The following is a 15,338-nucleotide window of genomic DNA, read 5'->3' on the forward strand; positions in this document are numbered from 1 at the left end:
CTCCGCCTTATTTTGTTAAGGTACCTGGATTATGGAGAAGAGAACTGGAAGAAACAGACTAGAGAATGCTTGAAGAACCTGGAGACGTGAGCTTGTTTTTTTAATTTATATTTGTACCTCTGTCCTTAGCTGAATCCATATTGATGACCATACATTTTACTGGAAACTCTGGACTGTACTGTGACAAACTAAATAAATAGGCTAAATTAAATCCTTAAAATGACTCGGTCATCTACATGCAGGCAAACACCACATTTCAGTGGCTAGTGTGTTTTTACATCATTTGCATTTTCAATTTTTAAAGGTTCTGTGAAGAGACCAGGCGAAACTTTGAAGCCACCATGGCATGGCTGCAAGAACATGCCTGCTCTAGAACGTATGGCCTAGGTATTTGTCATTTCTTGAGCTGTTTTATAAATATAGCCTAATAATTGTCAGTATGGTGCCAGAAATCTGGTTTCTTGTATTCAACAATTATTATTATTTTTTTCCCTTATTAATTATTTCAGGTTCTCGCTTACCTTGGGATGAGCACTGGCTTATCGAGTCTCTTTCTGACTCCACAATATACATGGCCTACTACACTGTATGTCATCTTCTGCAAGGGAATGACCTTTGGGGCCGGACAGACTCTCCTATACGTATCCGGTACAGTTAATACTTTCTCTTTCCCTTTTTTGCTTAGCCAGTGAGGACCTTCACTCAACAGTTTTTATAGACTAGTGTTTTTGTTTTTTTAGCATTACTGATGATTGCTTGCATTTACTTCACAGGCCCGAACAAATGACCAAAGAAGTGTGGGATTATATATTTTTCAAGAAAGCTCCTCTACCTAAAACCACTATCCCCAAAGAAAAACTGGACAAGCTAAAGAATGAGTTTGAATTCTGGTATCCAGTAGATCTGAGAGTGTCTGGAAAGGATCTGGTCCCAAATCACTTGTCTTATTACCTATACAATCATGTGGCTATGTGGCCTGAAGATAGGTGAGTGAAAAAATGTTCACTTTTATCTAATCATTCATTGGGGGACATTGGTGGTAAAGTCTGCAGATTACCTATTATGTAGCGACACCAAGGGAGAAGGAGAGGGCACTGATCACAATTCGTATACTTCTAAAAGGTCTGTAGATGGACACAAATGGGGAGCAGGGCTATTTATTGCAGAGTCCAGAGAGCTAGGAAGAGTTGTGGTAAGTTTGGATTCATTTTGAGGGCACATTTGAAGGTAGGTAGGTAGGCTGGGTGGCAGAGGCAGCATTTGCTGGAGTATGAGTGGTAGTGAGAGTAGCCAGTTGTGCCTGAGTAGTGCGTAAAAACGTGAGAGGTGAGCAGGAGGAGTTGTAATTTAATTCTGGGCAGGGCAGGGAGTCAGAGCTAAAGTGAGATCTCCAAAATTGAACGACGCAAGAGGAAAATGAGGCATACAGTGGAATTAAGGATAGACTGAAGAAGGGCAAAGTGGGATGTAGTTAGGCCATTGAGCAGTAGATTAAAATAAACCAGGCCAGAAATAAGGTCATATATTATGGTTATAGTGAGGGAGGGACTGGATGTGAAAAATTAGCTGGTCAAGTAAAAGATGGCACGACTTCATGCAATTTCGACCATTCGGGCCGATATATAACATTTATAAAGTGGCAAATCGGATGTTTTCCATTCGATCCGATGCTTGGTCCTGCAAGTGTCTGATTGAAGCCCTAAGATTGCTAGTGATTTATTGGAATTGGATGGAAAAAAGGAGTGTTATTTTTTTTTTTTTTTGTACATGCTATGTATTGCAGGAAGTTGGGCTGGCATTTCCAGCTCCCCTGGCCTACTAATCCAGCCCATCAGGTATATCCTATGGTGCAATTGTGTACCATAAGATATGTCGCATGCTATTTATTGTGGCTAGGCATGCATTATTCTATAGCGCTTATGCAAAACTAGTACAAAATAGGATGGAATCGTTCATGGGAAATCGTATCTGACTTCAGGGTCAGGCATATCGTTGTAGTGTATGGGTCCCACCACACTGCAGAGTTTGGTAACAGAGGAAAAGAGGTTTTATCAACCATGAAAGGGAGGAGAAAGGGGCGGGAGTATTAATGTGCTTGAGTTTAAGGAAGTGGTGGGACATTCCCAAGGAGATGTCTGGTAGGAAACAGGTAGGATAAGAGAGATCGAGTTGAGTGTAATGGTTGTACAGTAAAGGTGCGTACTGATTTATCTGTCCTATCTATCTGGTGGCAACAAAAACCTGGAAATGTATATGCATATGACCATCAAAAATTTCCACCCAAATGCAGGAAAACAGAAAAAAATATATATGCTTTGATAAATTTGTTATATCAGAATGATTTAAGTATTTGGGAACAATTTTTTGATTGTCATTTGCTCCCATACATTTCCAGGTTTTTGTTCCCACCAGATAGATCAGTGTTGTACGCACCTTAATACTGATGTATGAAGGTGGTTGCAAGAGAAGAACAGGGGACCAGAGGCAGATCTTTAGGGAACACGGACAGGAAGGGGACGAGATGGAGGAGTGGAGACTGAGAATTGTTAGAAACACTATTAACTATTAGTATAGTAAAGAATTTGAAATTTGCAGAGAGGTTGTCATTGGCGGACTCTTATTTATTTTTTTCTTAATTTTCTTTTCTGTATGTAATCTAGTGGCAAATGGCCAGTGTCTGTAAGAGCAAATGGACACCTGCTGCTGAATTCAGAAAAGGTACAGTATCATTTTTGTTGCATTTTTAATGCAATTGTATTGCTGTGACAAACATTTGCTGTTTTTTGCATATTTGCTAATCTGAATAGATTTCATAGCTATTGTAATCAAAATAGGCTTGATATGTTCTCAGATGTCCAAATCCACCGGGAACTTTCTCACGCTGAGCCAGGCAATTAACAAGTTTTCAGCAGACGGTAAGTGCATTTTAATCTCTTTGCAGTACCGTTTGTTTTGCGGTTTCGATTGTGTTTGAATTAAATTAATACTATAAAAGTTTGGTTTTATTTACAGTTTACTAATCATTTAATTATTTTCTATGAGAAAAAATGGGTAACAGCCTATCAGGGGGATACTCAATCTATTCAACGCAGCCTTTTTCAACCGCATTAAAGCCCGTACAGATTCAACCAGTTTAAAAGTTGAATCTGCAGCGGTTTTTGACTGTTGGAATACGTCTAGCAGTCTGAAGATTGAAAACAGACTATTGAATTGGATGGTATTTCTGACTGTCAGCAATTACTGTAAATTAAATATCTCCCTCAGTGAGTTAAGTACCATCCATAAGATGGCAACACTTTAGAAAATAGTCTATTCCGAATCATACTTAAGCTCCGTACACATGGAGCGATTGGTCGCTCAGCAATAAATCGCTGAGTGTCCCATTTTCATCAGCGAACAGCGATGGTCCCTGATGAAAACGAGGCACTTTTTTGGGGGAAGCCGCTGGTCACAGGAGCATGCTCCTGTGACCATTGCAGGGCTGGTCGTGGGAGTGCGCTCCCGGTATTCACGGGGATATGGTCACTGAGTGTGTACGGGATTTTACAGTAACATGGCAGCTTAGTTGTTATGCAAACATTAGAAACTCAAACACGAATGGAGCAAAACAAACAAATACACTACATGACGTTGGGTGCAAATGGAAAATATCCCAAAGTTAGGATGGTATGTGTTTTAATACTGTATGTTTACTGCGTTTCGATTTATAGTTATAAAATATTTTTATTTTGTGCATTGGAATACATACAATGGTAGGGTCCCTATGTATTTGTTATGAGTGGATAGAGATGGTCACTACCTTTCTGGTGGTATTAATCTCTGCTGACAACCTTAAATGTGTGATGGAGCAACCCTGAGGCTTGGAGCCTAGCTAACTGCTTGCCTCAGGCTAACGCTGCCTCCCTCTCTCCCTCAGCATGCTGAGCAGCCATTTTAGACTCATTGCATTTGCATTCTACAGTGCAATAAATACAGTTGATGAAGCATGTTTAGGGCTTGATTCTGATTTGGAGGTAAAGTGAAAAAAGCAGGCGCATTAACTATGCACAAGTGAAAAACCAGGCTGCATTGCAGGTGTGACTTGTAGAGACAGATTTGGATGGGGTGTGTCCAAACTGAAATCTAAGCTGCAGTGTAGAAATAAAACTTGACAGCATTTTTTGGCTTCATACAAAAGCAGGCAGCATTTACTATGCACATAAAAAATATACATTTATTTGCTCCTCTTGCATTGTTCCAGATACAAAGTTACTTGCTTTTTTTGCTTCCAAATCAGAACCAGGCGCACAGTGGAAAATAATAATTTGGGAGCTGTCTGCACAAGGTGACTAATCAGTTAGACTTTTAAACAGACAACTGGACCTCTCCCTACTTACAGTAGCACCAGCTCAGTACTACTTTGGTACAGTAGACCTTGGCACTCTTCTCATATGAGGCCCATTGTGTTAACCTCTGTGTATGTGTATAATATTTGTTTTTCAACAAAAAACATCCCAAATTGACTTTATAGTAAGAATTGATGATTATAACTTGTACACAATATCTGAGAGATTACAAATGTATAAACCATGCATATGGGCATAATTGCACTATATGGGGGGGGGGGGGTATTCAATATGGGATGCCGCCTGACGGAATCCCGGGCCGATTTTGTTTTTTTATCAGACAGTAACACGACAGTCGGAATTCAGTATTCCAGCTGTCGAGTGTCGGAAAGTCTGTGGATATTTGAAAAACGTTTTTCTGACAAAACAGATTTGACTATAAAAAATTGGGAACTGACACCCTTCAATGCTGTTGTTAATGGCAGCATTGAATAGGTGAGTGCCCCCCTATGTTTCTAAAAACCTGAGAATCAACAAGATTTGTTTACCAATCTCATACTTAAACCATATGTTAATGTTCATGGTTTTTGTTTTGTGTTTTTTTTTTTTCTATACCAGGGATGCGCCTTGCACTAGCTGATGCAGGTGACACTGTGGAAGATGCAAACTTTGTTGAAGCCATGGCTGACGCTGGCATATTGCGGTTGTACACTTGGGTGGAATGGGTCAAAGAAATGCTGGCCAACTTTGATAGCCTAAGAAGTGGTCCAACTCATACATTTAACGACAGGGTGTTTGAAAGGTAGATCTTAAAATACTGTATTATCTTTTAGTCTTTCTGGGTAAGTTTTTTTGTGAAGTAGGCCATGCACCATTGTAATTGTCCTTCTGTGTTCAGTTTGTAATGTATTCATATCCTTCCGGAGATATGGCACTTATATCTTACCTCCTAAATGACTCCCCCTATTCTTATGTACCTGGTGTTCTAGTGTTATGATATAGTAAGCTAGTGGCAATGGTGGGCAGCTTTAAGTATTTCAAGCCCTTGGAAAGAGGGAGAAGACTAGGTAGAAGGTCCCCTCTTTGTAGTGAGCAGATGGAAAGTATTGTTGAGTAGTGTATATACTATGTTCCTAAGCTGTTAGCTGTAAAATATTAAACCTAGAACTAAAAATTTAAATGTCTGATAATTTTTTTAGTGAGATGAATGCAGGGATCCTGAAAACTGAGCAAAACTTTGAAAAGATGATGTTCAAGGAAGCTCTAAAAACGGGATTCTTTGAGTTTCAGGTGAGACCTCCTGTGAGACTTTTTCTGATACAACTATGATTTAAATATAATTGCCTCTGAGATGTGTGTGATCACTGGGTAGACAATGGCCAGTATTCAATGCTCCCGATTCACCGTTTTTTTTTCGGCGAATCGGGCTGTTTTCACTCCTTGCAGTGAATCTTTTTCACTGAAAATGTGATTCACCCTATTCAATGTTCACTGTTCGCCGAAAGCGAATCCATTTCATGCTCTCTGCAATTCGCTGGTGTATTAATGGGGTTTCCACTGGGATTCGCAGAGAGTGTATTCAATGCTAGGATGGCGAATGGCTTTCTCCCTGATTTTCACTATGATTCACCGTTTTGCATTCGAAATCTTTTTAAGGTGAACTGGAAAGTGATCTTTTAAAGTAAAGGTGTAAAAAAAAAAATCTGAATTTTTTTTTTTTTCTGTGAAGGGGCGTGCTATTTTTATTCATGTGCTTGAAGCACATTAATGTGTATTTTTTTTTTTTTTACACATTCGCCAGCAGGGGGCCAGGAGCTGGTCATTAGACATTCATATATTCACTGCACACTGGTCCCGGCTTCTTACGAGCGGGACCAGTGGAGCGGCTCCCTACCCCTGTCACCTGCCAGCTCTCCGGGGGAGCAGCTTCTGCTGCCTGAGTCCCCGGGAGCCCTCCCCCCACAAATTCTGGTGCAGGCAGGGAGGCTTACATCTCCCTGCCTGCCTCCGTCCCCCCAGCTCCCTGCGGCATTCGCCACAGGGGGTTAAAATTCCCCGTCAGGGGCAGCGAGCCCCTGCGGCATTGAATAGGGTGATAGGGAGGGCTGACAGCGAATGCTGCAGCCCTCCTGAACCCTGTGAATGTGCAGCGAATCCTAAACAGGATTCGCTGCACATGGAGAATAAAACCATTGAATACTCCCCAATGTCTAGGTTAACAGTCACTAGGTGAACCACTAATGGTCGACATTGACAAAAGGTCGACATAAGTTTTTCAGGGTTTTTTTTGGTACTTGTTTCCTAGCACGGCCACACCGATTTCCATCGGGGTGGTCGTGTCGGAAAAATCGCGTCCATCGCATGGTGGTCCTATCTATCTATCTATCTATCTATTTTTTTGGGACTTCCTTTTGCTCAATTATCCTTTTTCTTGCTTATGAGGTACATAAGCTTTCCGGTGGAACAAGACTGCAATCTGCAATAGCTATTCATTAGTTCTTCTGATTTGATGGCATTCGGTCTTCCTTGGGTGTCCATGTAGTTTTTAAGCTGTTCTGTTTTCTTTACTTGTCCCCCTACTAGACTTATTGGGAAATTAGAGATTATTTTTTTTTTTTTTTTAGTAACCAAAGCCTCGCATGCAATACCTTGGCAGCTCACCCAGCATGCATTCCCATTCACCACCCTGGGATACGCTGTATCCTGGTGGTGACAATCTCTGGATCCACACATTGGATCGGAATAATAATTCTGACATACAGTACGATTTCACATTTTTCTTACACATGCGTCAAAATCATGTACAAAAGGGCAACCATTTACTAGTGTATGGCCACCTTAATACCTTGCTTCATGGTGGTAAAACAACCCACTTTAACTCTCTGAAAAAAAGACATATAATATGAAGCACAAAAGTCAGCTTTGTAATTGGCACTTTAACACACACATAAGAATGTGGCGGTTATAACTAATGACTAATCTTATCTGACGTTTATTTATATGCTGCCAGCACTGCTCCCCGATGTTCTTGATGCCATAGATTGTACAGTAAAGTTGCTGGGTACCCACCAGAGTGACTTGACAGTGTCCCTGCCAACAGAACAGACAATTCACGTAGGCATATACCTTTACCAACCATCTGCTAAATATGTCCTCACATCTCATCTGAGTGGGAAGCAAATCTAGGAGCGGCCAGGTCAACCAAACACACAGCCAGATGCGCCAATGTATCAGGCATTGGCTGTGCTGAACGGCTGTCGAGATCGGACTGTACAACAGATATTTGTGAATAACATTTTTCAAACACCCTCCGACCTTCTACCGCATTATCGTTTATTCAATTAAGTGGCTGATCTCCCATAATGCACCAGGCTTAAGATTCCGCTTCTCGCATATTGCTGTAATGCCGTCTATCAAATGAATCACTTTGTACCACTAATTCTAACCACTATTGTTTGCAGGCTACAAAGGATAAATACAGAGAGCTGGCCATTGAAGGCATGCACCGAGATCTAGTGTTCCGATTTATCGAGACACAAACACTGCTTTTGGCACCAATATGTCCACACTTGGGTGAATATATATGGTCACTACTGGGAAAGGTATGTTGCCTACATTAGCCACTTAAAGAGATTATCATTAATGTTTTAATACTTCTCAGTGAGAATTTCTTGTAGTGTTATTGTCATTTCATGCTTGTTTACTGCTGTGCAGCATAAATCCTATGATGGACTCTGCAGGTTACAGAAGTATGAATACTTATATCTTCAGCTCTTTCAGTCAGTTTTCCAGGAAGATCAATATTATTTCATGAAATCTAAGTCTATCTGAAAAGTGTTTTTCTCGCTTCAGCTGTACAAGATAAGAGCACTTTATGCTTGGCTCATTGGAAATGTAGATAAGGTTCAATAGAAATCCTGCGCGTACCAGTATTTTAAGGTGCTGTGCTTTAAATTGCTGCAGATGTCTCTCATTTCAGTTTCAATTGGGGAAAGTTCTGGCTTTTGTTGCAAACATCTGTTGGAGCTAAAGCGCTCGGCTGTACGTCAGATTATTTGCTGTTTTTACCATTTTACAGAAACTATGTCAATTATTTGGATCATGGTTTTGGCAATTAATGTAGTATATTGAACTGCAAGATACTAACCAATATCATCCGTAAATCTAAGATCTTCAGTTACATGTTTTAATTCTATAAATTGTAACATTTGTGTCATAGGAGCAATGGAGACCGTTTTAGTGTTATTTATGAAATGGCAGCTTCTGTAAAGCCGGCCATACCTCAGGATGACCAGCATCTGATCCGTGTCATCTCCCAATTTCCCCGGTAGCTTCCTGGGCACACACTAGATCTCGTGTGTAATTTCACATAAGATCTGCAACTCCCAGCATACTGGTCGTTGGCAGCATCTTCAGTTCTGAAGGTGCTTACACACGGAACGATGTGCAAAACTATCCAATATTGTTAACAATTTCCTCAAATCCTGGAGGAACGATTTGCTGTTAGGTAGTGAACGATTGCACAAACTATTACGCATGAACGATCAATCTTTATCGATGGTGGAGGGGAGTGGGAGCCAATCAATTAGCTTTTACCAAATCGTTTATCGTGCATACACATGAAACGATTTGAACACATTGCAAAGGATTGATCTATGATCCTACTGCCTGTGTGAAAGATCATAGACCTCTTAATGAGCAGTGGGTACGCGCATCAGCATCAATATTGTTCGTACACACCGAATGATTGGTTTTTCCGATCAATTGGGAATGCCCACATTGTATGCCAAATCGTTCCCTGTGTATGCAGCCTGACTTGCTGCACATAATATCTGGGTATTTTAGATGTCTTTTCATATTCCCATAATTTCCAGTTTTAGAGCCTAGCCTTATTGGCTGGTGACAGACCAAAGCTTCTAGGGAAGTCTTGAATACGGGTGTTATGGCTGCACTCCTAAAATCGAGGGGTGGGTATGAATATAGTTTCTTTACAGTTTCTTATATAGCGCAGATTCTGTTGTACTTTACAATTGTAGACCGTGATAGAACAAACTGGGTACCAGACAGACAGACCGACATGGAGGTAGGAGGGCCCTGCTGCAAGCTTACAGTCTATAGAGGGACATAGGAGGGAATCACAATGACAGGCACCAGTAATAGCATAGCAGTCCCACCAAGTTCCAAGTCCAGAGAAAGCTATATGATACATAAGTGCCTCAGAGGGTTATGTGTGAAGTCCCTAAATATGATGGTTTCGCCTGAAGAGGTGAGTTGTCAGGGAATGCTGGAAAGTTTGGAGGCTAGTGGAGAGTCGTATTGTGCGTGGACTGGCATTCCATAGGGTGGAAGCAGCCTGATGATAGTCCTGTAACAGTGAATGGGAGCTGGCGATCCGTGCAGAAGAGAGACGGAGATCTTGTGTAGAGCTGAGTGGTTGAGTTGGGACATTTTTAGAGATTAGTAAAGAGATTTTTCTATCATACCAATGGTGGTCACTGGGACAGTGGGGTGTGGGTGGAGCTTCAGCTACAGGCACCAAGAAGATTGACAATGTTTTTGTGCAGCCCAGGCTCCTCCTCCTCCACGCCCCCTACAGGCTTCAGTTTTTTCTTGGTGCCTCAAGGCACAGGTATCAAGGGACAGGGCTCCGTGCCCTGTCAGACTTTTCATTACATTTTTAACTTAATTTTTACTACAATATTGGGAGACAGCTTGCGTCAGCAGCGCTGCTCCCCTGTGGCTGGAAACGGCACGCTGACTTTCATAGCCAGACCTGCCGTTTTTTCCTCACGACACGGAGGAAGCTGCGCCCACCCACAGGTAAGCGGGTCCCTCTGAGGGACAGCCGTTCGCGGCGCACACCGCTAGCAGCGATGTCACCAGGGCATGGTGCAGCCCGGTGACCCTGGCAGTGGCACCCAGTTGTTTCTGCGCGGCCACTAGACCACCAGTATGCCGCGCTGTGGAGCGCCATTTTGGCGCAGGGCACTGTTGGTTCCAGGGGAGGCGGGTCTGATCCACAGCTCCCCGCCTCCACTCTCAGAGCGGGCGCAGTCACTGTTTCCCGCCTGAGCTCAGCTTCTCCACGCCCTCGCAGCGTACAGTAAGCGCCATTACAGGACTTCACTGAGGGAGAAGCGCACAAGGTTTTCCTGCTCCTCTACACGCTACAGGACCAGGTTTTTCAGCAGTCCTCTGTACCACACTATATTAGCGCTGGTCAGAGAGTATCGTGTCTTGCCTTCTGTCCCCATCTGAATACCTTTTTCTGTGTCAGAGGGTGATAGTATACACTGTGTTTTTTCATTGCATTAGTGTGTTTGAGGATTCTGTGAGAGTATGTCACAGAAACCTTCCAAAGCTAAGCCTGTCAGGGAAGCGCCTAAGCTGCATGCGTACACATGTACAAAATGTAAGGAAAATTATTCCTCTGTGCAGGACCAGGCTGGTATGTGTGAGCGCTGCTCTGCACAGGACCCTCTTGGGGGCCCCTCAGTCCCACAGGCAGTGGAGCCCAGTTGGGCTTCAACTCTTTCATCTGCTATGAAAGAGTTAGCTTCACAGTTAGCTGCATCCAGGGAGTCAGCTCAACCCCCACAACCCGCTGTGATGCCTGAACCTGCCTGGGTGCAGGGTTTCTCCTCCACCATTCAGGATTTAGTTCAGGTGTCGGCATCCTTACAGTCAGGTTTAAGGGCCCCACCTAAGCGCAGAGCTCAGGCTCCAGTGGTAGCCCATAACTCAGATTCTGGTGATGACATAGGTGACCAGGACATGGTCGACACAGACGATGATGTCGACATAGAGGAACCTGATAAGGAGGAAAGAATGACCCAATCCAGGGTGGATTCTTTAGTTAAGGCGGTTAGGATGTCCCTTAACATAGAGGACTCACAAGCCTCAGCGCCTGACGCCCTTCACTTCAAAAAGAAGAAGAAGGAATTAGCCATCTTCCCTTCAAATTCAGATTTAGAGGAAGTTTTGTCAGAAGCATGGCAACACCCGAACAAAAAGTTTCTGGTTTCCAAGCGCCTCATTTCTTTCCTCCCGTTTGCACAGGCAGACCGGCAGAAGTGGGAGACTCCTCCACAGGTAGATGCACATGTGGCTCACCTGGTAAAAGCAACCACTCTCCCCATACCTACAGTGGCTTCTCTTAACGACCCCACTGATAGGAAGATTGAACACTGCCTCAAGGCAGTATTCACCAATGCAGGAGTCTCAGCCAGACCGGCCATGGCCTCGGCATGGGTTGCAAAGGCTATAGGCGCATGGGCAGACAGCCTGCAGGATCAAATTACCTCAGGTACCCGGCGCTCTGAATTGCTGTCCACAGTAGACCTAATCAGAGAAGGCGCCACATATTTAGAGGAGGCTGCAGTGGATGCAGCTGCGTTGTCTTCTAAAATTTCAGCCTCATCAGTAGCAGCTCGGCACGCTCTCTGGCTGCGTACATGGAACGCTGATTCCGAGTCAAAAAGGGCCCTAGAAGCTTTGCCTTTCACAGGCGAGGTCCTTTTTGGTCCCGAGTTGGACAAGATTGTAACCACAATAGCCACGTCCAAAACGGCTTTTTTGCCCTCGGCACCAACAAAGCCAAGATCCCAGTCCTTTCGGTCCTTCCGACCTCAGGGGAGGCCCAGGGGTCAGCCCTCTTCGAGAGCTCAGCCATCTGCAAAGCGCTCTTCGGCCTCCAAGCCAAAGCAGTCCTGGGCAGGACGCCGTCAGGCCCCTAAGCAGACAGACAAGCCCGCAGCATGAGGGGGAGGCGGCTCACCAGGGCTTACCGGTGGGCGGTCGCCTGTTGTCATTTGCCGAGCCACATCCACCGACAGGTGGGTGAACACCATAATTGCTCAGGGATACTCCATCTCCTTTCAGGGTCGCCCTCCAGCTCGGTTCTTCACAACAGGCACCCCCTTAGACCCGGAGAAAGCAAGGGCATTGTCCGGCTCTGTAAGCTCCCTGCTATCAGCAGGGGTGATAATACAGGTCCCGCCTTCTCAGCGAGGGACAGGTTTCTACTCAAGCCTGTTCCTGGTAGGGAAGCCGGACGGATCTTACAGACCCATCCTCAATCTAAAGGGACTAAACGAGTATCTCAAAGTGCCCAGGTTCAGGATGGAGTCTCTCAGGTCCATCCTTCAGGCCCTGGAGCCAGGGGACTTCCTAGCATCCCTGGACATCCAGGATGCTTACCTGCATGTGCCAATAAGGGCAGACAGCCAGCGCTTCCTCCAGTTCGCGATCAAGGACTGCCACTACCAGTTTGTTGCACTGCCTTTCGGATTATCAACAGCCCCGAGGATCTTTACAAAGATCATGGCTGTAATGGCAGCAGCACTCAGGACCCAGGGGGTACGTCTGTTGCCATACCTGGACGACCTCCTGATCTTAGCCCAGTCCCAAGAGACACTCCAAAGGCATCTCAGGCTCACAGTGTCCCTCCTTCAGAGGCACGGGTGGCTCATAAACTGGAGGAAGTCCACCACAACACCATCTCAAAGGATGGTGCACCTGGGAGCCTTGATAGACACCAGGGCCCAAAAGGTCTTTCTTCCGGAGGACAAAAGAGTGGCTCTAAGAGATCTTCTACTGCTCTTTCTGAAACAGCGCAGGGTCTCAGTGCATCAATGCATGAAGGTCCTAGGAAAGCTGGTGTCATGCTTCGACATGGCAGAATTTGCCCAGTTCCACTCCTGTCAGCTCCAGAGGGAGATGCTAGGCCACTGGAACCGCTCCAGAACAAATCTGAAAGCACAGACCTTTGTTCTATCCAGGCAGACGCGCCTATCCCTAAATTGGTGGATTATCCCACACAACCTACAAAAAGGGCGCCAGTTCGTCATCCCCCAATGGATGATCCTGACAACGGACGCCAGCCTCAGAGGTTGGGGGGCGGTCCTGGCAGAACACTCCTTCCAAGGACGGTGGTCAGGGAAAGAAGCAAAACTACCTATAAACATACTAGAACTAAGGGCGATCCTCAGGGCTCTACAGACTGCAGGACCACTGGTTCACTCCAGACCAGTGAAGATTCAATCAGACAATGCCACAGCGGTGGCATATGTCAACCACCAGGGAGGGACCAGGAGTTCGGCGGCAATGAAGGAGGTATCCTCGATCCTCAGTTGGGCAGAACGCCATCTGATGGCCTTATCAGCGGTCCACATTCCCGGGGTCCAGAATTGGGAGGCCGACTTTTTAAGTCGGCAAGACATCCAGTCAGAAGAATGGGCTCTCCACGAAGAAGTCTTCCAGGAGCTGGTGGCCAGGTGGGGACTCCCACAAATAGATCTCATGGCCTCGAGATCAAACAAAAAGCTCCAGTGTTACGGGGCTCGCACCAGAGATCCACAAGCTTGCCTAGTGGACGCGCTCTCAGCCCCATGGCCATTCTCCCTGATTTACATATTCCCTCCAGTAGCCCTTCTTCCAAGAATCATCAGGCGCCTCAAGCAGGAGCAAGCCACAGCAATTCTTCTGGCACCCAATTGGCCTCAAAGGGCCTGGTACACAGACCTTCAGGAAATGTCCATTCAACCTCCTTGGATTCTACCAGCACGTCCAGACTTGCTGTCACAAGGACCATGCCTTCACCCCAACCTGCACAGCCTCTCCTTGACGGCGTGGCTCTTGAGACGGAAGTTCTAAGAGCAAAGGGGTTCTCCTTACCGGTCATTAAGACCATGATCGCGGCTAGAAAACCAGCCTCCTGCTTTTTTCGGCTGGTGCGCGGAAAGAAACCTCCCCCCGCGGGAGTTTAGTTTAGCCAGAATCCTGGCCTTTTTGCAAACAGGCCTCGATTTAGGCCTCAAGCTATCTTCTTTAAAGGTTCAGGTGTCGGCCCTTTCAATACTGTTCCAAAGGAAAATGGCCACACTGATGGCAGTCCGTACATTCCTACAGGGGGTCCTCCACATTCAGCCCCCCTTTACACCCCCAATTCAACCATGGGATCTAACCGTGGTTTTATCGGCTCTACATCATCCCTCGTTTGAACCGCTTGAGTCGATAGATCTCAGATGGCTAACATGGAAGGTTGTCTTTCTGTTAGCAATAGCCTCGGCCAGGCGAGTTTCAGACCTATCAGCCCTGTCACATGCTTCTCCTTATTTAGTGTTCCATCCGGACAGGGCAGTTTTGCGAACTCGTAGGGAGTTCCTACCAAAAGTTGTGTCCAAGTTCCATATTAATCAGGACATTGTTGTACCTGCGTTTTCCCCGTTGGAAGACTCTTTGGAACTTATTTCTCTAGATGTTGTGAGATCTCTGAAAGTTTATGTTTCCAGAACACAAAGCATTCGTAAGACTGAGACGTTGTTTGTCTTATATGATGCTAACAAGCGAGGTTGGCCTGCAACAAAGCAGACGTTGGCTCGCTGGGGTTAACAATTAAGCAGGCTTATTTATCCTCAAATCAGCCAGTCCCTTCTTCCATCAGGGCCCACTCCACCCGTTCGGTCGGGGCCAGTTGGACGGCTCACCAGGGAGCCTCTGCAGAACAATTGTGTCGCGCAGCCACTTGGTCTTCACCTCATACTTTTATCAAATTTTACCAATTCGACACGTTCGCCTCAGCAGACTCTGCTTTTGGACGCCGTGTCCTCAGTGCAGCTCAGGTGCGTCCCCTCCCGTAAAGGGACAGCTTTGGGACGTCCCACTGTCCCAGTGACCACCATTGGTATGATAGAAAAAAGGGGATTTTGGTCCTACCTGTAAAATCCTTTTTTCTGAATCCATGGTGGACACTGGGCGCCCACCCTAACGCACTAATCTGCAATGAGTGGGTATATACGTCACTCTCTGGAACCTTACACTTAGCTAGGTTTCCTTTTTTCTTTCTCTTCCTCTTCCTGTTCCTTGCGGATAAGCTGTTGAACAAACTGAAGCCTGTAGGGGGCGTGGAGGAGGAGGAGCCTGGGCTGCACAAAAACATTGTCAATCTTCTTGGTGCCTGTAGCTGAAGCTCCACCCACACCCCACTGTCCCAGTGTCCACCATGGATTCAGA

At 45.3% G+C, this 15,338-nt stretch overlaps 1 protein-coding gene across 1 annotated transcript in view; it reads left to right on the top strand.

Moving 5' to 3' along the window:
* LARS1 (leucyl-tRNA synthetase 1) overlaps positions 1–15,338 on the top strand; it is a 64,817-nt gene that overhangs the window by 35,123 nt on the left and 14,356 nt on the right. The window contains exons 17-25 of the mRNA XM_083181909.1: positions 21–86; positions 305–387; positions 510–648; positions 774–986; positions 2,661–2,718; positions 2,852–2,915; positions 4,944–5,127; positions 5,525–5,615; positions 7,787–7,927. Coding sequence (XP_083038035.1) covers positions 21–86; positions 305–387; positions 510–648; positions 774–986; positions 2,661–2,718; positions 2,852–2,915; positions 4,944–5,127; positions 5,525–5,615; positions 7,787–7,927 — 1,039 coding nt within the window. The remainder of the gene's footprint in view (positions 1–20; positions 87–304; positions 388–509; positions 649–773; positions 987–2,660; positions 2,719–2,851; positions 2,916–4,943; positions 5,128–5,524; positions 5,616–7,786; positions 7,928–15,338) is intronic.

This window comes from Crinia signifera, chromosome 4 (assembly GCF_055691185.1).
Source record: "Crinia signifera chromosome 4, ASM5569118v1, whole genome shotgun sequence".
Lineage (NCBI taxonomy): Eukaryota > Metazoa > Chordata > Amphibia > Anura > Myobatrachidae > Crinia > Crinia signifera.